Raw genomic sequence first — 26,399 nt, forward strand, 5'->3', positions numbered from 1 at the left:
GCTGAGTATAAAAAAGTAATATTGATATTGAAAGAACATATTTAAGTCCCATTAGCACCAACACAATATTTGTTCTGAATCCAAAACAGAATCAGAACAAAACATATCTATCAGTAGGGGCTATGTGGTAAGTTTTAAAGATCTGCCACGATGAATCATCCATTAAAACACATAGACTGTGGATAAGTGGCATATGGGTATGGCATTGGCTTGTGTTACCTCATGAATTTACCACGCACTAACCTCTCCAAACTTGTATAGCAGTGACATCTAGTGGCAACAGAGCGTAAAAGGCACACTAATGAGCCAAGCACACTTTGCTGGAGGAGAGAGGTCAGGCGTTGTAAGTTGAAAGCTATAAGCATCTCGGCACACATCGATCAAACTGCTGTGTGTGTGGCTATGTGAGCTTTTAGGTCTACTCTACAAAAAAAAACAGCTGAATATACAGAAAACTTGCAACAAAGTTAGAAAAGTGAGTCATATTTCAGTATAGTCATTGTAAAGAGGGGGGGGGGGTGGACCTGTCCATGGAGGATCTGGCATCCTCATTTATCATAATATAAAATGTATGGAGCTTTAAGGTTATACGAAAGTCTGTACTTTATCTTCTCAGGAGAAAACAGATGGAGAAGTAGGGCTATGTCAGCAGCTCTATCCTCTGCATCAGACTTCCCGAGGGGAGAAGAGAAGAAAAAGTTCTAAATATACACTATATATACAAAAGTATGTGGACACCTCTTCAAATAAGTGGATTCGGCTATTTCAGCCACACCAATTACTGACAGGTGTATAAAATCGAGCCCACAGTCATGCAATCTCCATAGACAAACATCGGCAGTAGAATGGCCTTACTGAAGAGCTCAGTGACGCAGGATGCCACCTTTCCAACAAGTCAGATTGTCAGATTTTTACGTTGCAAGAGCTGCCCCGGTCAACTGTAAGTGCTGTTATTTTGAAGTGGATACATCTAGGAGCAACAATGGCTCAGCCACGAAGCTCACAGGATGGAACAGCCGAGTGCTGAAGTGCGTAAAAATCGCCTGTCCTCGGTTACAACACTCACTACCGAGTCCCAAACTGCCTCAGGAAGGAACGTCAGCATGATAACTGCTCGTTGGGAGCATCAAGAAATGGGTTTCCATGATCGAGCAGCCGCACACAAGCCTAAGATCACCATGTGCAATGACATTCGTCGGCTCTAGTGGTGTAAAGCTTGCCGCCATTGGACTCTGGAGCAGTGGAAACGCATTCTCTGGAAAGTTGAAGCACGGGTTTGGCGGATGCCAGGAGAACGCTACCTGCCCGAATGCCTAGTGCCAACTGTAAAGTTTGGTGCAGGAAGAATAATGGTCCGGGGCTGGTTGTCATATCTTGGGCTAGGCCCCTTAATTCCAGTGAAGGGAAATCTTAATGCTACAGCATATTATGACATTCTAGACGATTCTGTGCTTCCAACGTTATGACAACAGTTTAGGGACGGCTCTTTCCTCTCTCAGCATGACAATTCCCCCATGCACAAAGCAAGTTTCATACAATAGTTTGTCAAGATCACTGTGGAAGAACTTGACTGTCCTGCATATAGCCCTGACCTCAACCCCATCAAGGCCTAATTGCCCAACCTCACTAATGCTCTTGGGCTAAATGGAACAAAGTCCCTGCAGCAATGTTCCAACATCTAGTGGAAAGCCTTCCCAGAAAAGTGGAAGCTGTTATAGCAGCAAAGGGGGAACCAACTCCATATTAATGTCGTGATTTTGGAATGAGATGTTCGACGAACAGGTGTCCACATACTTTTGGTCATGTAGTTGAAATATATTATGTAATGGCCATTGATATGAAAAGTATTGATTATGAAGGGAATTACTTATTGATGAAACACCTGTTTAGATCTTGTATTCATCCCAGTTTTAGGGGTTGGATTTTTTAGGAATCACTTGAAGTGGGGTTTGAAGGGCATGAGAAATTGACAGCCTACTGCACTGTATGCAGCAAGACCGAAACAAAATGGTAAGGTCACTGTCAAGCACCTTTGATAGAGAAATATTGCCTTTCTAACAGTGTATATCCTTGCATCTACAAGAAAAGGCAACATTTAAGGGTACAGTATAGTACAGTACAAAACATTAAGATAACAGCTGTTGACATCAGGTCATTTCATATTGGATTAAAAGGTTCCTGGAACATTTTCGAAATATCAACTAGAAGTCTTCCGGATGTTTGAAATGGACGGACCAGAAATGTGCAACAGCGCTAAAACATCAGGGAGGCAGCCAAGGTCGAGAAAGTGCGCTTGTTTGAAATGGAAAAGAGTTGGGGTAGCTATTGATAAAGAAGAACATCAAGACGAAGCAGCTGCATTATAAGTGGAATGTACTGTTGAGAGCTACTTCCCATCCCGAGGGGTTCCTGCTGATTGTATGGAGATTGTGAGAGCCCGTTAAATGGCATCCCTTGAGAAGGAAAGAACAAGATGTATGTCCGGAGAAGTGCAGTATTATCATAATTAGACGTATACTTGGAATATGGAGGAGGAATGGAGGGAAAAAGAGAGGCAGAGGAGGTCTAAGAGAGAGGGAGGAAGAGGGCAAGCTTGGTGGTTAAAAAAGGCTGGAAAAAAGAGACATGTTTTGTTAAAGAAGAATGGTAGAAAGTGGAAGCAGAGGGAGCTGAAGACAGGAGGAGAAATGGAAGTGAATGAGGGTGAAGTGTCGGAGGTGGTAGGTGTGGTGAAGCTCTCGGAGTCTGAGGCCTGCACCGAGGGTCAGGATAAAGATGAGTCTGTGACAGTAGGAGTGAAGTTGTTTGAAAAAATGGACCCTTGCCTTTCGGCTGATCCATTTGTGGTTTCAGGTTGGGCGAAAACAGCCCAGAGTTGGGTGCTGTGTAATCGGTGAGGGTAACCAGAATTGATGTTGTGATAATTGTGTTTCTGCTGGTAAGAGGGAGGAGCAGGTGCTCCACGTTAAACAAATGGGGGCAAGAGATGAGAATTGTTTTGCTCTCAAGAAAAGGGCACCATTGAAAGGAGTGATTACTGGGGTAGTGGTAAATGTGAAAGTTGACCGACTGAAGGGGAAGATTCCCGGTGTTTGTGATGCTCGTCGTTTGTTGCGACGCAGACAGTGTGGCGTGAGTGGTGAAACAGAAGGAGTCATTGTCTGTTCTTTTGAGCTTTGATGTTGAGTCTTTGCCCTACAAGTCATGTTAGGATATACTATAAGTTATCCTGTGCAAGCTTTTGTGCCAAACACATTACGTTGTTAAAGGTGTTGAGCTTATGTGCATGTGGCAGCAGTGTGTAGGAGGGAGGGTCCAAGGTGTGAGAAGTGTTTAGAAACGCATGAGACAAAGGAATGTGTAGCATTGGGGAAATGAGTTGTGTTAATTGTAGGGGTGGCCATGTGGCTGGGGAGCAGAAATGTCCTCTGGGAAAGAGGCAGGTTGAAGTTTCCAGGGGTAGAGCAGTGCAGAACTTGTCATATGCTGAGGCAGTGAATAAAGTAGAGGAAGATGGGTGAAGGGGAGAGATCCTGAGAGAAGTGGTGTGAGTAGTAGATCTATACCATTACAGAGGGATAAACAAACAAGTGATATGTTTCAGTAGGATTGGATTTTTAGCAATGGTGATCAACTGTACTGCAGGGATGTCCCAGAAAATTGAGTTTGTGGTAGCAGCTGCAGAGAGGTATTTGGGTGTCAGAGACTTGACATCAGAAGAGTTGCAAGGTGTGTTAAGTGGTGGCGTTACATCCTTTCAGGTAGTTGGACTAAATAGATTTAAATAGTGGAGTAGGGTGGTGTTCTTTTTTATTATTATTAATAAAATATATATATTTGTTCTTTTTTTAGTGAGTGTAGTGTTAGATGGTAGGGTGTTTGTTAAGTCTAAGGGTGTGCTCCAGTCTAGTAGGTGGCGGTAATGCAACATTTATTGGATGCCAACCGCAGTAAAAACTCATCGAAGAAGAAGTGCAACAGCATTTACACTCCGTTACGAAATCGAAGCATTTGTAAAATAATCGGTCAAATATTTGATTATTATTTGATGCCCTTTGGTACTAGCGAGGTCTGTCAACGGAAGACAAAAAAACAACACAATAAGGCACCCTCTGTCAGCGATCGGTATTACACTCGATGATATAAAACAGGTCTTTTAGCTACCAATGTTGACCACTGAGCTTGGGCGTCAACATGATACAAACACGTGTTTTGGTTATGGCAGCCTTTATGTCATTTAACATAAACTCACGTAAACTCGTACATCGCCTTGGTCCGTACAATTGCCCTTATTTTAGCAACCCAAAAACGTAATACTTCCAGATCAACTGTAATGTCAATACCATTGTAAAGCACAATTTCTCCCCTTTCCAACAGAATCAATTACATGACCTAAACACTGCCCATTTCTGCATAATTCAAGCAGGCAATGAGCCCCGTCGGGTCTTTTTAAAACTGGCGGGTGGGGAAGCGAAACTAATGCGTGATAGTGAGAAGGACAGATGTCGTGTGGGAAAATTGCTTTTTTTCACTTGATCTGTCAAACTTATCACCTTATCATCTTTAAAATGTAAATAAAACACTATAAAGAGTTTATATAATGTGTCATTACATACCTATTTGAAGGTTTGTGTCGAATTTGAATCGGTGCTAAAGTGATCTTAGAAGTAAACAGCGGCTTTGAGAATGATGATCGCATGCAATGATGACGAAAAAAATGACTAGGTATCCCCCCCTTACCCCTGTCTCTGTCCAGTTCTTGTTTCTAAAGGATGAGAGTCGTGCTACACCTGGTGGAGAGAGATTGTAAGACAGGAATAGTTGCTTTATGCTTGCTGTACGTTAAGACATGACACGTCCCGATGTAACGGAGGGTCCGTTTTTTAAACTTTTCTCCAATACTATAGAGCCATTACCATGTCGATCAACGTTTGAATAGAAACCTAGTTCACACCCCCGATTTTGACATCAACACAGTCGCTACAGTCCCATTAGTTTTCTTTGTAGCCTCGTTTGAATGTTGCGGTTGCTCACATTTGTACGGAATGTGGTGAGTTTACGTTACAGTAATTTTATAGAATGTGCAGTTGACTAATGTGTTAGTGTTGGGCTGGTCCAAAAACCCTTATTAACCCTTAACGTCCATGGTTCGTTACTACTGGTTTATTGACATTGTTATGAAACCATAAAGTTGTGTATTTGTTGTGCTTAGATATCAAGGGTGCGGCTTGTGAAGACCAGTGCATTCTTCAGCATTCAAATAGGTAAGAACATCATTGTTCATTTCCTGCTATTGAGATGAGTAATGCACTTGCTCCACTTCAAATTAGACCATATTATCAACGAGAGCACAGCAGATCAACGCGTTTCTTCGCTACCAGTTTTTTTTTGCAGAATCTGTGTGATCACCCTGGCTCACCCTATTCTTCAGAATGGCAGGACAATCAAGAGTTATCAACTATCAAATAAGCGCTGGCTGCAGTCGCCTGCAGAACAGAGTGTCTGAGAAGTTGAAGAGATGTGCTACTACATTTAAAAAATAATTGTATATAATCTGGTATATTATCTTCCATAGATAAATATGATATTATTATCTGGTATGTTATACTACTGCTATATGCTATGGTATTGTCATCCTCGGAGTTGGACTTTTCCCAGGGAGGGCAACAGGTACAGGTGGGGAGGAGGACACCACTTACAGGTGATTACAACCTTTCCTCTCGTATTAAGACGCACCTCGGCAGATAATCCACCGTTTATGCTTAGTGCCCTTTATTACTCGTAGGTCTTTTGTGACGATCCTCAAATGGAATCCTAGTGTCTCTTTTCAGCTGCATATGGAGTCGGCTACTGGAGGTCAATGAGGTTATTCTTGAAAGGCCAAAACCTTTACTGGGAAAGGTGAGGAACATTTCAAGAAGCTTAATTCCAGTTAAAACACATTTTTTCTAGTGCTTCATTTACATGTACCCCATTGAGAAGGTAAATTACATTAGCACGGCTAACTCCTACCTGTGTGTATCTGACCAGCCTTCCAGAGGGATACATTGCTGTCATCCTCCTTAAAATAGAGAGCAAGACGGTCACTAACGGTCTCCTGAGCAGAGAGGAGTACGAGAGCGTCATCCCTAAACGGACCAGCAGCACCCAGCCTGAGCCATGCTGAGGAATGAAGAGTTCACAGGGACTCGTCACACTCACCTCAGCTGGAGTGACTTTTCCTGGGGCAGCTTTGTTGGAGGGGTCACTCTTCTCCTTCAGACCCAGCCAGACCTCGGTACCTGCATAAAGCATACCCCTGTCCAGATATGGACTTATGCCCGTGGTGGATGACAGTGGGGTGATGGAGGTTTTCTAGCCTCTACCAGGAGTAGGTAGTCCTGTGCAAATACTTTTGTTTGTTTTGTTGTAACATGGAAGAAATTGAGCCAGTTACCTGTTTAAGCTCTTGATGATTGATGGAATGTGAGATTTAATTTTCTAAAGGAGGAAATTCGTAAGATATTTTCATTACATCGGTCATTGACAATGTACCTTAATAAATTACCCAATCCACCCTGTTTTAAGAAAAATGTTTTATTTAAATTTGTGTTCTATTTATAATCATTTAACTGTCAAAAGAATAATGGTCCAAAACTAAATCTATTTCTTCACATCTGGGGCTTTACTCAACAGCAGCCAACTTCACCTGCACTAATTCACAACTATATCTGAAGCTTAATATGGTGGTTTAGTCTAACGAACCATTCAGGTTTAGTAGGACCAGACTCATCTCTGCGGATACAGATATCTCTGCTTCAAGTACCATAATAACAAAAGCGTGATACACAATAGACTGCATCCCAAATGATACCCTATTTGCTATATATAGACCACTACTTTTGACCAGAGAAACTAAAAGTAGTGCACTATTTTTGTATTTAATTTAACTAGGCAAGTCAGTTAAGAACAAATTCTTATGGGCCGGGCCAGGTGCAGTGCACGCTGACATGGTCGCCAGTGTGTGTTCCTCCGACACATTGGTGGGGCTGACTTCCGGGTTAAGTGGACATTGTGTCAAGAAGCAATACCACTTGGTTGGGACCCACGGCTCTAGACCTTCGCCTCTCCCAAGTCCGTACGGGAGTTGCATCGACGAGACAGGGCTGAAACTACCATTTGGATACCACAAAATTGGGGAGGAAACAAAAGGGGTAAATAATATAATAATTATTATTATTTACAATGACGGACTACCAGAACGCCACCTGCACGGACTGGGATATTTTTTTTTTTTTACAAATATAGGACAAAACACACATCACGACAAGAGACAGCGCTACATAAAGAGAGACCTAAGACAACATAGCATTGTAACAACATGGTAGCGACATAACATGGTAGCAACTCATGACAACACAGCATGGTAGCAACACAACATGACAACAACATGGTAGCAACACAACATGGTAGCAACACATAACAACACAACATGACAGCATGGTAACAACACAACATGACAACATGGTAGCAACACAACATGGCAGCAACAAAACATGGCAGCAGCACAAAACATGGTACAAACATTATTGGGCAGAAACAACAGCACAATGGTCAAGAAGGCAGAGGCAACAATACATCACGCGAAGCAGCCACAACTGTCAGTAAGAGTGTCCATGATTGAGTTTGAATCAAGAGATGGAGATAAAACTGTCCAGTTTGAGTGTTTTGCAGCTCCTTCCAATCGCTAGCTGCAGCGAACTGAAAGGACAAGCGACCCAGGGAGGTGTGTGCTTCAGAGACCTTTAACAGAATGTGACTGGCAGAACGGGTGCAGTATGTGGAATAGGTTGCCATTTGGGACGTACATTTACTTTCAAGTACATTTCATAACGAACAGCTTCAAAACCACAGTTCATTTGACTCATGCGCTGGATCAACAATCTTTTAGATAGGTCTTCTGAAAACATGGATAAAACAGTATACAACATATACACAGAAAATGATTCAATACATTACAGAGTAGAAAGTCAGTCGGATAAAATTGTCTCTGCTGAAATAGAGGCATAATAAGAACCGTTTGTGTCAGTCAGCTTGTTATAAACTAAGTGGCATAATTCAGTGATTAAACCTTCAATGTACTCTCTTATTTGGCATCAAAGTGAGATTGCATTAATTACACTCAATAATTGCTAAGCCATGATGCGTTTTGGTTGGTGTACAATAGTGAGAGCAATATCAGCTTTGTCCTGGTCCCAGATCTGTTTGGTCGGTCTTGCCAACTCCTCCTGACAATGGCCATAGGTATCGACAAGACAGCTCAAAACTGAGCTGGGACCAGGTGATCAGAAAGCTGGGGTAACAGCCCAAATCACTGGGTAAGATTAAAAGACATGGTGATGATGGCGTCATGCTCTGGCCACGGCTTTCATTTCAGTAAATTTCAGATATTTTCTTTATACATGTGATACATTTGGCTGAGATGTGCTACAGGTTAGTTACACGACAAAGTGAATGGGCTGACAGGCACATAAGTGAGTGTTTTTTTTGACAAAATTGTCAAAGTGAGTGAGGCGTCTATCACCCCCCCCCGTGGTTGACAATGGTATGCTCCAGCTCTGTGATAGGTGATACAGGTTAGGGGTCAAAGGTCACTAGACTGGACTACTTGCTCTCCAGGAAGGTGAGGTTGGCCGTATGCTTCTCCAGGGACTTGACCCCGAAGCCGTTGCTGTTCTTGCCGTTGAGCGCGCCGTCTTTGATGGGTGTGGACGACTGCCTGTCCCTCCAGCTCTGTGGAGAGTCCAGACTGCTTCTCTCTGACTTATACTGGAGACACAGACATACGATATGGTAGTTTATTTTTTTTTTTTTTTAATCTAACCAATGTAAAAACATTGGAGAAAATGACCACCATTGACTTTCATCGGTCTACTCAAACCCCAGTAAACATTGGTTACTTGGAGAACTTGGTAGATCAGCTGATGTCAACTGTGACTTCTTACCTTTCTGACAAGTTTATTACAGACTGGCAGGAGGTAGATTACCACAGTCATGATGGCTCTAATGTTCTGAATGGATGAATCCACCTAGAGACAGACAGAAAAATATATCAAGGATGGTTGGTGGTCTTTATAGAATGTAATATTCATCCTAACAACATAAAGATAACGACGTTTATCCCTGTGGGGAAATGTTGGCAAACCACATGGGAAAGCTGATTGGCTAGGTTAAAACCAGCTCTTGACAACCACCAGAGCCTCAATTTCCTGCTCCGTTAAAAAAGGCCTTTCAGCAATGACCTTTGTTTGATCAAACCAACCTGACAGACTAACAGAAGACTGATCTGTCTGGTTAATGACAACTTGAGGAGAAAGCCAATGCCTATATAACCGATCCACATTAATCATAGAAGCTCATGGGTTGCATCCCAAATGGCACCATATTCCGTATATAGTGCACTACTTTCGACCAGACTCCAAACCCATGCCAGTTCATCACTGTCCAACTGATTTTAATGGAGGTTAATTAAGCTCAGTGTCATTAAAGTGTTTAATTTTACGATCATGTTTTCATGATTGACCTCTCTGTAAAGCAGTAACAAATGTTTGCCCAATGCTGATGAATGGGTTGACTTTGTTCTTTTTCAGTGCAGTTAATCAATACTCCACGTCAGTTTCTTTTCTGTGCATTGTCTCACTATTCTCTCCAACCACGTCTTTTGTCTTATGATAGAACTGTATTTATATTAACATGAACGCTACAGTTAATATCTGTATGACTGATAGTTCAAAATGTCAGCAAAATAATGAGTCTAAGATTTTCAAATAAAAGTGGATTTTATCACACAAACAAATCCAGTCATTGACAACTAAGGCTGATCCCAATTAGTTGACTGGTCGATTGTTTAGTCGTTAGGCTGTTTGTGATCAGAAATACAGTGTAGACATTGTTAATGTTGACTGTAGCTGGAATTGGCAGATAAAAAAATAATAAATAAATGGAATATCTACATAGGCGTACAGAGGCCTGTTATCAGCAACCATCACTCCTGTGTTGCAATGGCACGTTGTGTTAGCTAATCCAAGTTTATCATTTTAAAAATGCTAATTGATCATTAGAAAACCCTTTTGCAATTATGTTAGCACAGCTGAAAACTGTTGTCCTGATTAAAGAAGCAATAAAACAGGCCTTCTTTAGACTAGTTGAGTATCTTGAGCATCAGCATGTGTGGGTTCGATAAATGGCAGAATCTGCGAAAGCCAGCAGCAACGGGAGGCAAATAGTTGGGTCACGTAAAAACCTTTTTCCTTCTGGATATCTAGATGTCTGGCGCCCTCTTGGAGCATTTGTCTTATTTCATAAAACCGTAAACTCAAAACCAACTATATGCATTATTAAAACACATAGGGTTTTGGACAATTGATTGGTCGAAAGAATAGAAGACTTTCGGACAACCAAGATTTTGTTTAGGTCGGGGACTGCACTATTGACGACAACAGCATAGTTCCACATATGTCACTATAAGGCTGGTGTATCAGTAACAGCACCTTCTGGAAGGTGGCAGTCTTGCCCTGTACTGGCGTCCTCACTCCCATCTGCAGCTGCTGACATAAGCCCATAAGCTTCTCCATCTCCGAAAGCACTACCACCATCTCTTCATCCATCAGCTGTGAGAGGGAAAAGGAGAGAGAGTTATGTCAAAATGTGATCATTAAAAAAGTTGCTCTATAAAAACAAAGTTAAGGTTTAGGAGTAGGGTTGCAAAATTCCAGTAAATTTCTGGTTTGGAGGATTCCGCATATCCTACTTATTCCCTACTTATTCCCTAATAATTCCATGAATCATCCAACCAGGATCTCTGGAAAACCAGGTAATTTTGAGAAAGTTACCGGAATTTTGCAAACCTATTTAGGTTAGAATGTAGTTTATACATTAAAATCTCACTGTGCTTGGAGTCTCTCATGTACAGTTGAAGTCGAAAGTTTACACACACTTAGGTTGGTGTCATTAAAACTCATTTTTCAACCACTCCACAAGTTTCTTGTTAACAAACTATTGTTTTGGTAAGTCAGTAAGGACATCTACTTTGTGCATGACACAAGTAATTTTTACAACAATTGTTTACAGACAGATTATTTCACTGTATCACAATTCCAGTGGGTCAGAAGTTTACATACACTAAGTTGACTGTGCCTTTAAACAGCTTGGAAAATTCCAGAAAATGGCTTTAGGAGCTTCTGAAAGGCTAATTTGACATCGTTTGAGTAAATTGGAGGTGTACCTGTGGATGTATTTCAATGCCTACCTTCAAACTCAGTGACTCTTTGCTTCACAGCATGGGAAAATCAAAAGAAATCAGCCAAGGTCAGTAGACCTCCACAAGTCTGGTCCATTCTTGAGAGCAATTTCCAAACACCTGAAGATACCACGTTAAATCAATAGTATGCGAATATAAAGACCATGGGACTACGCAGCCGTCATACTGCTCAGGAAGGAGACGCGTTCTGTCTCCTAGAGATTAACGTACTTTGGTGCGAAAAGTGCAAATCAATCCCAGAACAACAGCAAAGGACCTTGTGAAGATGCTGGAGGAAACAGATACAAAAGTATCTATATCCACAGTAAAACAAGTTCTATATCGACATAACCTGAAAGGCTGCTCAGCAAGGAAGAAGCCACTGCTCAAAAACCACCATAAAAACCCAGACTAGGGTTTGCAACTGCACATGGGGACAAAGATCATACTTTTTGGAGAAGTGTCCTCTGGTCTGATGAAACAAAAATAGAACTGTTTGCCATAATGACCATCGTTATGTTTGGAGGAAAAAGGGGGAGGCTTGGAAACAGAAGAACACCATCCCAACCGTGAAGCACGAGGGTGGCAGCATCATGTTGTGGGGGTGCTTTGCTGCAGGAGGGACTGGTGCACTTCACAAAATAGATGGCATCATGAGGTAGGAAAATTTCGTAGATATATTGAAGCAACATCTCAAGACATCAGTCAGGAAGTTAAAGCTTGGTTGCAAATGGGCCTTCCAAATGGACAATGACCCCAAGCATACTTCCAAAGTTGTGGCAAAATGGCTTAAGGACAACAAAGTCAAAGGAGTGGGAAGCTTGTGGAAGGCTACCCAAAACGTTTGACCCAAGTTAAACAATGTAAAGGCAATGCTACCAAATATTAATTGAGTGGCTAAGGTGTATGTAAACTTCTGACTTCAACTGTATGCCATATGCAATTGTTTCTAAGTTACAGCCTTGTTCTAAAATGTCTGTAATACTTTTTCCCCCATCAATCTACACACAAAAACAGGTTTTTAGAAATTATAGCAAATTCATCAAATAAAATAAACTGAAATATCACATTTACATAAGTATTCAGACCCTTTACATTGTTGGACCTTTGGCAGCCTTGATTCCTCTTGGGTATGATGCTAAAAGCTTGGCACACCTGCATTTGGAAAGTTTCTCCCATTCTTGTCTGCAGATCATCTCAAGCTCTGTCAGATTGGATGGGGAGCGTTGCTGCACAGCTATTTTCAGGTCTCTCCAGAGATGGACTCTGGACTTGTCCCAAAGCCACTCCTGCATTATCTTGGTTGTGTGCTTAGGGTTGTTGTCCTGTTGGATGTTGAATCTTCGCCCCAGTCTGAGGTCCTGAGCGCTCTGGAGCAGGTTTTCATCAAGGATTTCTCTGTACTTTGCTCCGTTCATCTTTGCCTCGATCCTGACTAGTCTGCCAGCCCCTGCCGCTGAAAAACATCCCCACAGTATGATCCTTCCACCACCGTGCTTCACCATAGGGACGGTGCCAGGTTTCCTCCAGACATGACGCTTGGCATTCAGGCCAAAGAGTTCAATCCAGAGAATCTTGTTTCTCATGGTCTGAGAGTCTTTCAGTGCCTTTGGCAAACTCCAAGCTGGCTGTCATGTGCCTTTTACTGAGGAGTGGCTTTCGTCTGGCCTCTCTACCATAAAAGGCCTGATTGGTGGAGTGCTGCAGAGATGAGAGAACCTTTCAGAAGGACAACCATCTCCACAGAGGAACTCTGGAGCTCTGTCAGAGAGAGCATCAGGTTCTTTGTCACCTCCCTGACCAAGGCCCTTCTCCCTCGATTGCTCAGTTCGGTCGGGCGGCCAACTCTAGGTAGAGTCTTGGTGGTCCCTAACTTCTTCCATTTTTGAATGATGGAGGCCACTGTGTTCTTGGAGACTGTCAATGCTGCAGACATTTTTTGGTACACTTCCCCAGATCTGTGCCTCGACTCAATCCTGTCTCGGAGCTCCACGGACAATTCCTTCAACCTCATGGCTTGTTTTTTGCTGTGACATGCACTGCCAACTGTGGGACCTTATATAGACAGGTGTGTTCCTTTCCAAATCATCTCTGCAGCATATCCAATCAATTTAATTTATCACAAGTGGACTCCCATCAAGTTGTCGAAACATCAAGGATGATCAATGGAAACAGGATGCACCTGAGCTCAATTTTGATTCTCATAGCAAAGTGTTGTTGTTTTTTTTTTTTTTATAAATTCGCAAAAATGTGAAACCAGTTTTTGCTTTGCCATTATGGGGTATTGTGTGTAGATTGCTGAGGAAAAATAAAATAATTTAATCCAATTTAGAATAAAGCTGTAACGTAAAAAAAAATGATGAAAAAGTCAAGGGGTCTGAATACATCTGAAGGCACAGTATATTGATACTATCCTACTACATTAGAATATGTCGTGTCGTACCATTCACAATCTCTGGTAAACATATTTAGTAACATTTTCAGCCTCAGTTGAAAATGTTCAGGCTGATTAGCATAAAGAACATGATCATTTACAAGAGGGCAGTGCAGCTGCACCACAAGCCTGCTTCATTCCAGTGGGGGGGAGCTCCATTAGCCAATGTTTGTTTGAAGTAATTAATCAAACGCACGCTGCTGAGCTGAAGTGCTGGATGTGTTGATTATGTATTAGTAGTATGTGTGAGTGTGTATGTGCGTGTATTAGTGTTTGGGTGCACTCTCCGGAGAGTAGGGTTAGCCAGTGTTGATAACCACATTTTCACTTTACCCAGAGACGGATGGCAGTCATGAATGGCTGTCAAAGAGGGACGTTTAATTAAACTCCAGGACCTGGGCACTTTGGAAAGAGGGAGGCATACTTCCCTGCTTCTTTGATTTTTGAGTACAGAGGAAACTGAAACTGGGTGCAGGATTAATTTCCTGCATAGCGTGGGTGAAGAACGTGCGTGGGTGTGGTTGCGTGCGCGTGTACCAGGGTGGACAAAGTGTGTACTGAAGAACACAGCTGGAGTCCTTCCTCAGAAAGCACCTGCAGAAGGAGAGAGAGAAATGTGTATATATATATATTTAAATGAGAGCGAGACAGACAGAGAGACAGAAAAAAAACAAAGCATGGCTCACTTTACTGGCAGAACATTCTGAACCCTGGTCTGGCAGAACATTCTGAACCCTGGTCTGGCAGAACATTCTGAACCCTGGTCTGGCAGAACATTCTGAACCCTGGTCTGGCAAATCTACCAGCCAAGTATTGTCAATTCCACTCAATGGCTGTATTGTAAGTAGCTGGGATGATGTGAACAAGACTGGTACACTGTACTGTAAGGTTTTCAAATTCAAATGTATTTAAAATTAGCCAATTGGTGAGCAGCTAATTAGAATAATTGCAAGTTAGATGTTGCTGTGTGAAAAAGGGTAGAGTTATTGAAAGTATAGCTGCATCCTGAAACTTCAGGGGACATTGTAAGTTTTCTACTCTATTCCATATTCTATTTAAGTGATAATGCCAGAGAAGCCGGTGTTTGTTGGATATATTGGCACAGGTTTTGTTTGGCCTGAGACAAAGTACCAATATATCCTCCAAACACTGGGTATCCTCCATAACGGGTTACCAACATATTCAAATAATGATTGACATTATCTTTCAAAACGTTATTTTGATGAATTTATTCATACTATTTCGTTCTTCCACAAGATATAGTCCCATAACTAGGGTTGCTACCCAATCCGGCTCGTCGCTCCTTCTATCGGTTCGGTTGCCAGAGACGCGACCCAGTCGTTCAGTCTTTTTGTTCTGTCTATGGACGTGACCCAGTCGTTTGTTCTAAATGTTCCATTGCCATACTGGCTGGCAATGTTGTTATCCCTTGCAGTCACGTCAAACAGTGCAGCCAGAAAAACAACAGTAGGTGCATTTTCATTTGTTTAAGCTGTTTTCTAATGACATTTATTTGGATACATCCTTAACAATGAGCTAATGAGGCGTGATTTCACCTGGAATATAAAATGTGCTCTCTCTCGTTGCTCAGAGGAGCTAGCCAACAAAACATCATGATTTCTACCGGCTGAGAAACACTGCCTGCATTTCCGTCTCGTCCTGACATGTGCATTACTATGGAACAGCAGGAGATCTGATTTGAATATTGAAACAACGTTGCAAATGTCGGAGAGACATGCAGCAAGGTTTATACAAATCTCCGCTGTTGAAACTAAATGTTAGTCTAAAATAAATGTGAGAATGTCTAGATGCTTTTTATAGTGGAGATCAAGTTTATAAATTGCCTGGCTGGGCTGATGAGACAGTGGATTGCTCAGTCAGATTGAACAGAGTAAATTGGCATTTTAACATCATAGACTTATTAGCAGGTGGTAACTTGTGGAATAGACACCGGCTGGAATGCGGTTTTATCCAATCAGCATTCAGGATTAGACCCACCCCATTGTATAATGTCCACTACTTTAGGATTAGTAGAAAAATCCTAAAAGGAGATATGTGGAACACCAGCAGTATATGGTAGAACTAAAAACCCATATTCCTTGTATTGTTAATGTATAAAAGGATGAACCAAACATAAATAAATAACCAATCTCTAAAGGACCTGACAAATTGTAGTGTTTGTGTCATAGAAGACAGCTGCCCTTTTCCACCTCAGTGAATTAGCAGAGGTTATTATCGCTCAGTGGGAGCTCCACAGTGGAAGGTTAGACTGTTTCTGTGTGTGTGGCATTGTGAAGGCCCTGCTGATTGAACGACAGGTGGCCTCACCAGCACTTCTTCTGTCTCTCTTCCTCATTCTTTCCCCTTTTCTCCGACAGCGAGTGCAGATCATCATCATCACATCACTCTCCCTCGCTCTCTACATTAAGTACAGGGCCAGGGCACTCTGCTCCCTGCTCCCATCCTCTACTTACCACAGACAAATTATTGTCTTGGGCCTTTTAATACTGTATTGATTCTGTCTTCTCCCTGGGACGTGGTTGTGTTTAATGGCACCTGGGACAGATTCAATTAAAGCCCTGTATGAAGTAGAGGAGGATGAAGGACAGGAGATGGATGAGTGGAGTGGAGGATGGGGCGCGTGTACAGTACTTTACCTCAGCCTGGTGGAAGAGATCCATGGTTGTCTTCAGTAGGCCCTCCCCCCTGCACAATCGATACAGGAAACAAATGAAATATTACCTGATGATAACAACTGATTAAGTATATTGACTATGAACATCATATCAACAAGATGCGTGACGGCATCTGCGTTTTTTTCTATATCCATACAGATGGTCAATGGTGGTCAATACCTGGCTGGTGGTCAATACCTGGCTGGTGCAAAGTATGCTTGACATTTATGCTGCAGGCTTGCTGAAGACACTTTTATAAAGATGCGTTTAATGTATGATTTCAATGTATCTATATGTTTTCATTCTGCTTCCTCCTTTCATTGTTAGTACTTTTATTATTTTATGATGGTAAGCACTTTTACTATACTGTATAAATAAAGTTATTATTATTATTATTATTGAGTGACAGTCTAATGATTGATAGATAAGCTACCTGGCTAAGACAGACAGACAGACAGACAGACAGCTGGTGTCTACCTGGTGAAGACAGACAGACAGCTGGTGTCTACCTGGTGAAGACAGACAGACAGCTGGTGTCTACCTGGTGAGGACAGACAGACAGCTGGTGTCTACCTGGTGAGGACACAGACAGACAGCTGGTGTCTACCTGGTGAAGACAGACAGACAGCTGGTGTCTACCTGGTGAAGACAGACAGACAGCTGAAGACAGACAGACAGCTGGTGTCTACCTGGTGAGGACAGACAGCTGGTGTCTACCTGGTGAAGACAGACAGCTGGTGTCTACCTGGTGAGGACAGACAGACATCTGGTGTCTACCTGGTGAGGACAGACAGACATCTGGTGTCTACCTGGTGAGGACAGACAGACATCTGGTGTCTACCTGGTGAGGACAGACAGACATCTGGTGTCTACCTGGTGAGGACAGACAGACATCTGGTGTCTACCTGGTGAGGACAGACAGACAGCTGGTGTCTACCTGGTGAGGACAGACAGACAGCTGGTGTCTACCTGGTGACAGACAGACAGCTGGTGTCTACAGACAGACAGCTGGTGTCTACCTGGTGAAGACAGACAGACAGCTGGTGTCTACCTGGTGAGGACAGACAGACAGCTGGTGTCTACCTGGTGAGGACAGACAGACAGCTGGTGTCTACCTGGTGAGGACAGACAGACAGCTGGTGTCTACCTGGTGAGGACAGACAGACAGCTGGTGTCTACCTGGTGAGGACAGACAGACAGCTGGTGTCTACCTGGTGAGGACAGACAGACATCTGGTGTCTACCTGGTGAGGACAGACAGACATCTGGTGTCTACCTGCTGAGGACAGACAGACATCTGGTGTCTACCTGGTGAGGACAGACAGACAGCTGGTGTCTACCTGGTGAGGACAGACAGACAGCTGGTGTCTACCTGGTGAGGACAGACAGACAGCTGGTGTCTACCTGGTGAAGAGGTACATGGAGTAGGCCATGCTGGACATGCTCTGGCCCTGGCGGACGATGTCCTGCTCCTGGTCCTCCCACTTCTCCACCTCCGTGTCCACGTCGGAGGTCAGCAGACGCAGCTCTAGACCCAGCTTGGCTATGGTGCTCTGCTCCTGGGCCGGAGAGATCGTGGGTCCGCCATTAGTTAAGGATGGTCTCCCATCCAAGACTACTAGCCCAGACCCTTCTGAGATTCCACCATATTCTGTGGTTTCCGTAAGGTCAGTGCATGATGAGCCCATAACCACATTACTTTTTTATCTATATTGCAGTCATTATCATCATCATTACCGATTCATGATCATTCATAACCATATACATTGCCTTCATTATCATCATCATTACTGATTCATGATCATTCATAACCATATACATTGCCTTCATTATCATCATCATTATTGATTCATGATCATTCATAACCATATACATTGCCTTCATTATCATCATCATTACTGATTCATGATCATTCATAACCATATACATTGCCTTCATTATCATAATCATTACTGATTCATGATCATTCATAACCATATACATTGCCTTCATTACCATCATCATTACTGATTCATGATCATTCATAACCATATACATTGCCTTCATTATCATCATCATTATTGATTCATGATCATTCATAACCATATACATTGCCTTCATTATCATAACCATTACTGATTCATGATCATTCATACCCATATACATTGTCTTCAGAAAGTATTCGTACCCCTTCCCTTTTTGTTGGGTTACAAGGTGGGTTAAAAAAAAATTGAATAGTATTTTTTTTGTCAAAGATCTACACAAAATTCTCTAATGACAAAGTGGAAGAAAAATTGTAACATTTGTCAAAAATATGAAAAATAAAACACTAATATATCTTTACATAACTATTCAACCCCCTGAGTCAATTAGTCACTGTTGGCAGCGATTACAGCTGAGAGTCTTTCTGAGTGAGTCTAAGAGCTTTGCACATCTGGAATGTATTATATTTGCACTTTTTTGTTTTATTCTTTAAACTCTGTCAAGTTGGTTGTTGATCTTTGAAAAGGCAGACATTTTGATGTTAAACATTTCTAAAAACATAATTCCACATTGACATTATGGGGTATCGTTTGTAGGCCAGTGACACAAAATATTAATTTAAACCATTTTAAATTATGCTATAACACAACAAAATGTGGAAAAATTCAAAGGATGTAAATAATTTAAGTCATTATATTATCAGTTTAAAGATAAAACTCATTGCCGCTTGAGAAAGTCAACAATTTCACTCTTCACCTCTCTTAAAAGACATCAAACATTCCTAATAATTTCCAATTATTGATTATAATTGTGTGTATGCATGCCCATTCATGACGGAGTGACACTCCGGAAGTTTACGTACACCTTAGGATAATACATTTAAACTCAGTTTTACACAATTCATGACATTTAATCCCAGTAAAAAGTAGTATTAGGTAAGTTAGGATCACCACTTTATTTTAAGAATGTGAAATGTCAGAATAAGAGAAGAGTGATTTTTTTCAGCTTTTATTTCTTTCATCACATTCCCAGTGGGTCAGAGGTTTACATACACTCAATTAGTATTTGGTAGCATTGCCTTTAAATTGTTGAACTTAAGTCAAACGTTTCAGGGAGCCTTCCACAAGCTTTCCACAATAAGTTGGGTGAAGTTTGGCCCATTCCTCCTGACAGAGCTGGTGTAACTGAGTCAGGTTTGTAGGCCTCCTTGCTCGCACACGCCTTTTCATTTCTGCCCACACATTTTCGATAAGATTGAGGTCAGGGCTTTGTTATGGCCACTCCAATACCTTTACTTTGTTGTGCTTAAGCCATTTTGCCACAACTTGTGAAGTATGCTTGGGGTCATTGTCCATTTGGAAGACCCATTTGTAACCAACCTTTAACTTCCTGACTGATGTTTTGAGATGTTGCTTCAATATATCTACATATATAATTTTCATACCTCATGATGCCATCTATTTGTGAAGTACACCAGTCCCTCCTGCAGCAAAGCACCCCCACAACATGATGCTTCCACTCTCCCCATGCTTCACGGTTGGGATGGTGTTCTTCTGCTTGCGAGCCTCACCCTTTTTCCTCTAAACATAACGATGGTCATTATGGCCAAACAGTTCTATATTTGTGTCATCAGACCAGAGAACATTTCTCCAAAAAGTACGATCTTTGTCCCCATGTGCAGTTGCAATCCGTAGTCTGGCTTTTTTATGGCGGTTTTGGAGCAGTGCCTTCTTCCTTGCTGAGCGGCCTTTCAGGTTATGTCGATATAGGACTCATTTTACTGTGGATATAGATACTTTTGTATCCATTTCCTCCAGCATCTTCAGAAGGTCCTTTTGCTGTTGTTCTGAGATTGATTTGCTCTTTTCACACCAAAGTACGTTCATCTCTAGGAGACAGAACACGTCTCCTTCCTGAGCGTTATGACGGCTGCATGGTGCCATGGTTGTTCTACTTGCGTACTATTGTTTGTACAGATGAACATGGTACCTTCAGGCGTTGGCTGATTTCCCCATGTTGTCAAGCAAAGAGTCATTGAGTTTGAAGGTAGCACTTGAAATACATCCACAGGTACACCTCCAATTGACTCAAATGATGTCCATTAGCCTATCAGAAGCTTCTAAAGCTATGACATCATTTTCTGGAATTTTCCAAGCTGTTTAAAGGCACAGTCAACTTAGTGTATGTAAACTTCTGACCTACTAAAAATCTAAAACAGTGAGTTATAAGTGAAATAATCTGTCTTTAAACAATTGTTGGAAAAATTACTTGTGTCATGCACAAAGTAGATGTCCTAACCGACTTGCCAAAACTATAGGTTGTTAACAAGAAATTTGTGGAGTGGTTGAAGTGTATGTAAACTTCCGACTTCAACTGTATCAGACCATGCAAGGTCCCTGCAATAATCGCCATTATTCCCGTTTGAACAGGTATTCATTTCCTGCAGAATAAATGCACCTGTCAGGATGAGGTAGTAGATGCAGCCCAAATGCCACTGTATTCCATATATAGGGTATGGTCAAAAGTTGTGCCATATGTGAGGTGTATTGTGTAATTGAGGAGTCTAGTTATACCTCCGTATCTAGCTTAACAGCTTTCGCCATCTTCAGGTTGGCTGAATGTTTCTGGAGAGAAGAAAAAGGATGACAGGATGAGTGATATTAAAGGAGAAAGTGAGGGAAAATCATTTAAACAGAATGACATTGGAAATACCCACCAATCATAGTATTGTTTATTCTGATACTCACCCCTGGTCTGGGAAGCGACAAGTAAGCTCTTTTATCACCTGTTATTAAATCAGAAAGAAAGACTATTTTGAGGAAAAATATTTTTTTAAAGTCACATTTTGGCCATTGGATCATAAGTTTGGGATAATTAATGGGAGGCTATGAGTTATATGGAAAATAATGAATGACGTGTAAGGTGTGTTCCATGAAGAAGTGTAACTGACCTTCCCCAGAGTTGCATTATTTTCCAGAGAATGCATAGAACCCTGAGTTGATTATGGCTATAATAATTTAATAATAATATAATAATTTACGCCCTTTTCTCCCCAATTTCGTGGTATCCAATTGTTAGTAATTACTATCTTGTCTCATCGCTACAACTCCCTTACGGGCTCGGGAGAGACAAAGGGCGAAAGCCGTGAGTCCTCCGAAACAAAACCCAACCAAGCCACACTGCTTCTTAACACAGCATGCCGCCAACCCGGAAGCCAGCCGCACCAATGTGTCGGAGAAAACACAGTGCACCTGGCTACCTTGGTTAGCGCGCACTGCGCCCGGCCCGCAACAGGAGTCACTGGTGCGCGATGAGACAAGGATATCCCTACCGGCCAAACCCTCCCTAACCCGGATGATGCTAGGCCAATTGTGCCGGACCTCCCGGTCGTGGCCGGCTGCGACAGAGCCTGGGCGCGAACCCAGAGTCACAGCTAGCGCTGCGATGCAGTGTCCTAGACCACTGCGCCACCCGGGAGGCCCTCCATGGCTATAATTTAACACAGTTCCCACTATAAATATTTTCATTTGCCGGCAGAAATGTGTTCAATATCCTCTGAAGTAGCTAACAAGTTTACCAGATAGATAGCTCAGTAGTTGCTGTGGTAACCAAACAAACGTGCTAGTTTAGCTTATCAAACCATCTGTCCTAGTTTGCAATTATGAAAATCGAAATCAACAATTTCAATATTTTCAATTCGACTTTTGCTTTCAAAAGCAGTTCAAACATAGAACATGTAAGAATGAACTATAGCTATTGAATACTAGCAGCTATACCATGCGTATTCAACAATGCCATGGTTTAAGGTGAAATAATGGTCAGTTTGGTCACATCATTTCCCAGCAAAATGATTGTATGCCTTTTTAAATCCCTACACTCCTTTTTATACTGCATCTCAAATGGTCTTCAGCTATTAATTCCAACAAATGAAATAATACTAAAAAGGGAGGGATTCAGTTGATTATCCCCAACACATCTTCTATGATACTAGTTGATCATCTCCAACATCTTCTAGCATACTACAATTGATCATCTCAAACACATCTTCTATCATACTACAGTTGATTATCTCCAAGACATCTATCATACTACACTTGATTATCCCCAACACATCTTCTATCATACTACACTTGATTATCCCAAACACATCTTCTAGCATACTACAGTTGATCATCCCCAACACATCTTCTAGCATACTACAGTTGATAGTCCCTTACACATCCTAGGGCGGTGTGGTATATCGAATGAAGTAGATTATTTTGAATTTATGTTTTAGCGCGATATTCCATATCGCAGAATCTAGACTTTTTGTATTTTTTTGTTTTTATGAGCATTCTCATGTTGTACTTTTGGTCTCGTCTCATTCGCTCTTTCTGTGCTGTGCACTTTCCCATTTACACCTGAGATCTGTATGTAATGACGAGATGCTCATGTCTCCACTCTAACAATGGGAGTAGTTGTCCCCAAGGTGGGAAGGCAGGCGCCAAGGTTCAAAATAAGCACCTAGAAACACATTGGGTTTATTTTGGACAGATTTTGGCGAGAGTCAAACCTCTCACTTTGCCTTTTTCTCCCAAGCCCCTCCCCCTACCACTCACAAAAACAAAGATGAGAGATCACATCTTCTTCTCTGACCAACGGTTTCAACTCGCTATTCGCAGTTGAGGCCTGGTCCAACAAAATCAGTATTGTTTTACCGTAATAGAGAAGTTAAACAGGCTATGGTTAGAAAGGTTATGTTTCAACTCCTCAAATTTCGAGCAGAGCAGACACTACTAAAATTGATGTACCAATGAACATTCATTCTGGAAAATGAATGCTCAGTTAGTTGCAAGTGCATAATGGTATCACGTATCGCTAGTCAAATAAAGATTGTTTTATACTAAGGAGCTAGTATAACAATTATATAAGGAATTGGCAACTCGTTCTCATTCTGAGAAACAAGGTAGAACCACTTGATTTCAACATCTGAACAAAGTGGACAGGCTAACAGGCTGTTCAAACAGTTGGAGACGGACATAAGGTTCTGTTCATAACATTAACTGTTTTGTTAGCTGAATTCAGAGCTTGTGAAATTATACCTAGGTCCAAGTTGCTAAAACTTCAAATATTCATATTTGCTGGCTACTCACTAACATGTGGTCTTGTGCTTGAGAGATTGTATATGAGACCGGTGTTAATTTTCTACTATTTTACATTTTTTAATTTAACTAGGCAAGTCAGTTAAGAACAAATTCTTATTTACAATGACGGCCAAGGAACAGTGGGTTAACTGCCTTGTTCAGGGGCAGAACGACAGATTTTTACCTCGTCAACTCAGGGATTTCAGTTACTGGCCCAACGCTCTAACCACTAGGCTACCTGCTGGTTACTGACCCAACGCTCTAACCACTAGGCTACCTGCTGGTTACTGACCCAACGCTCTAACCACTAGGCTACCTGCTGGTTACTGGCCCAACGCTCTAACCACTAGGCTACCTGCTGGTTACTGGCCCAACGCTCTAACCACTAGGCTACCTGCTGGTTACTGGCCCAACGCTCTAACCACTAGGCTACCTGCTGGTTACTGGCCCAACGCTCTAACCACTAGCCTACCTCCTGGTTACTGGCCCAACGCTCTAACCACTAGGCTACCTGCTGGTTACTGGCCCAACGCTCTAACCACTAGGCTACCTGCTGGTTACTGGCCCAACGCTCTAACCACTAGGCTACCTGCTGGTTACTGGCCCAACGCTCTAACCACTAGGCTACCTGCTGGTTACTGGCCCAACGCTCTAACCACTAGGCTACCTGCCGCCCCTATTGAGATGGTTTGGGATGAGTTGGACCTCAGAGTGAAGGAACAGCAGCCAACAAGTGCTCAGCATGTGTGCTACATTATTAGTGAATGTGCATTATGCATATGTGTGCTACATTATTAGTGAATGTGCATTATGCATATGTGTGCTACATTATTAGTGAATGTGCATTATGCATATGTGTGCTACATTATTAGTGAATGTGCATTATGCATATGTGTGCTACATTATTAGTGAATGTGCATTATGCATAGTTCTGGTTAAATTTGTAACTTAATATTTTTTTTTATAGACCGACCGGAAGGCCAGATCAGTGATTATTGCAACAAAAAAAAGCAGGTACAAATATTTTGATAAAATAATTCAATTATTAGTGGGTCTTATGGTTGTGGAAGGAAAATATTCAGCCTAGATATAATTTCACAAGCTCTGAATTCATTAGATTATTGCTGACTGATTTAAATGCAGTGTATTTTACCTTTAATTGTACAACAAAGCTTATTTAGAGAACATTAATTCAAAAATAAATAAATAACAATAATAAATATATGGGGGGGGGGGTGAATGAGCCAATTGTAAACTGGGGATGATTAAGTGGCCATGATGGTATGAGGGCCAGAATGGGAAGTGGTATTGAAGAACTTTAAGACCAGGATTGGATCTCACTCAGACAAGGGATGTTACCATACAACCAAAACCTGTAATTTTGAAAGAAATTGAGATATGAGTTTTAGGCCATATCGCCCAGCCCTAACACATCCATCCTCTATCATATTACAGTTGATTATATCTAACACATCCTCTATCATACTACAGTTGATTATCTCTAACACGTCCTCTATCATACTACAGTTGATTATCTCTAACACATCCTCTATCATACTTCAAATGGAGTGCAACCAAAGTTCTTGTCTGTAGCTGAGATCTTTAAGTCCCGGTAAAGGCACAGTTCAGTAGAATTTACAGGGGTGGTCAGGGTGTGATAAACATCACTGATGTGTTTAACGACTGATGAGGCGCTGCCGTAAAAGGAGTATTACTTCACATAAAGGTTTAACTGTCGACGCCGCACCAGCACCGCACCCCTCCACACACACTTCTCTATTTAATGGTTTCAGCAGGGGGACATCGTCGCTCTCGTTGCATGGCATTTGGATCGTGGCCCATAAATACGAATACCGTGACACGCCACAAACGTTACGGATTATAGGAATTACGCTGCGGAGTGGGAGAGAGCGCTGTGAAACGGTTGGTATAACCCAATGTTGAGATACAGGCCTGTGTGCGTGTGCATGTGCCTGTAACAGAACGGTTTGTGTCTGTGGCTCGGTGAGAGGTATCGTGCTGATGGTGCTTTAATCGCTGCGTTGTGTCAGAGAATACAAACAACCACGGTTATAGAGATTGATCTGTCTATGAATAGGATCAATACATTTTAGACTACCACAGCTTAGACAGAGACTGAGTACAAACAACCATGGCTTGTAGAGAGACTAACTGCCCATGAAAATGATAGAGATTAAGATAGAGAGCAATAGAATAGAGAGAATAGAATAGAGATCAAGAGAATATAATAGCAAGAGATAAGAGAATAGAGAGCAAGAGAATATAGAGAATAGAATAGTGAGAGAATAGAATAGAGAGAGCGAGAGCAAGAGAATAGAGAGCAAGAGTACAAGAGAGTGGGAGAGAGCAAGAGCATAGAGAGCGAGAGAATAGAGAGAGCAAGACCACAAGAGAGTGAGAGAGAGCAAGAGAATAGAGAGCTTGAGAGCAAGAGAAGAGAGAGAATAGAATAGCAAGAGAGAGAATAGAGGGAGAGAATAGAGATCAAGAGAATATAGAGAATAGAATAGCAAGAGAGAATAGAGGGAGAGAATAGAGAGAAAGAGAATATAGAGAATAGAATAGCAAGAGACAGAATAGAGGGAGAGAATAGAGAGCAATATAGAGAATAGAATAGCAAGACAGAATAGAGGGAGAGAATAGAGAGCAATATAGAGAATAGAATAGCAAGAGAGAGAATAGAGATAAAGAGAATAGAGCGAGAGGGTGGGGAGAAATCTGTGTGGTGACTAGTGAATACGGGTATTAATGTTATTTCAGTGTGGTGTCGATATAATAGTGGTGGGAGTCCATCAGATTTGACATAACTGAATGAATAATCCATTCCTTCACAGTCTTATTAACCTTTGCTATCAATAACCATGAGGGACAGAAACATCATCCCCTTGCCAGGGGTTGGTTGCATGG

General features: G+C 41.8%; 1 protein-coding gene across 1 annotated transcript in view; it reads right to left on the minus strand.

The window, feature by feature from the left end:
* Positions 1-8,504: 8,504 nt before the first annotated feature.
* LOC135551777 (alpha-catulin-like) overlaps positions 8,505-26,399 on the minus strand; it is a 109,088-nt gene continuing 91,193 nt past the window's right edge. Inside the window, exons 12-19 of the mRNA XM_064982999.1 lie at positions 21,096-21,133; positions 20,922-20,972; positions 17,791-17,945; positions 16,370-16,418; positions 14,250-14,306; positions 10,530-10,649; positions 8,985-9,068; positions 8,505-8,808 (exon numbers count right to left, since the gene is read on the minus strand). Of these exons, the coding sequence (XP_064839071.1) occupies positions 8,644-8,808; positions 8,985-9,068; positions 10,530-10,649; positions 14,250-14,306; positions 16,370-16,418; positions 17,791-17,945; positions 20,922-20,972; positions 21,096-21,133 (719 nt within the window). The 3' untranslated portion in view covers positions 8,505-8,643. The remainder of the gene's footprint in view (positions 8,809-8,984; positions 9,069-10,529; positions 10,650-14,249; positions 14,307-16,369; positions 16,419-17,790; positions 17,946-20,921; positions 20,973-21,095; positions 21,134-26,399) is intronic.

The sequence above is a fragment of the Oncorhynchus masou genome, chromosome 13, assembly GCF_036934945.1.
Source record: "Oncorhynchus masou masou isolate Uvic2021 chromosome 13, UVic_Omas_1.1, whole genome shotgun sequence".
In the NCBI taxonomy this organism is placed as follows: domain Eukaryota; kingdom Metazoa; phylum Chordata; class Actinopteri; order Salmoniformes; family Salmonidae; genus Oncorhynchus; species Oncorhynchus masou.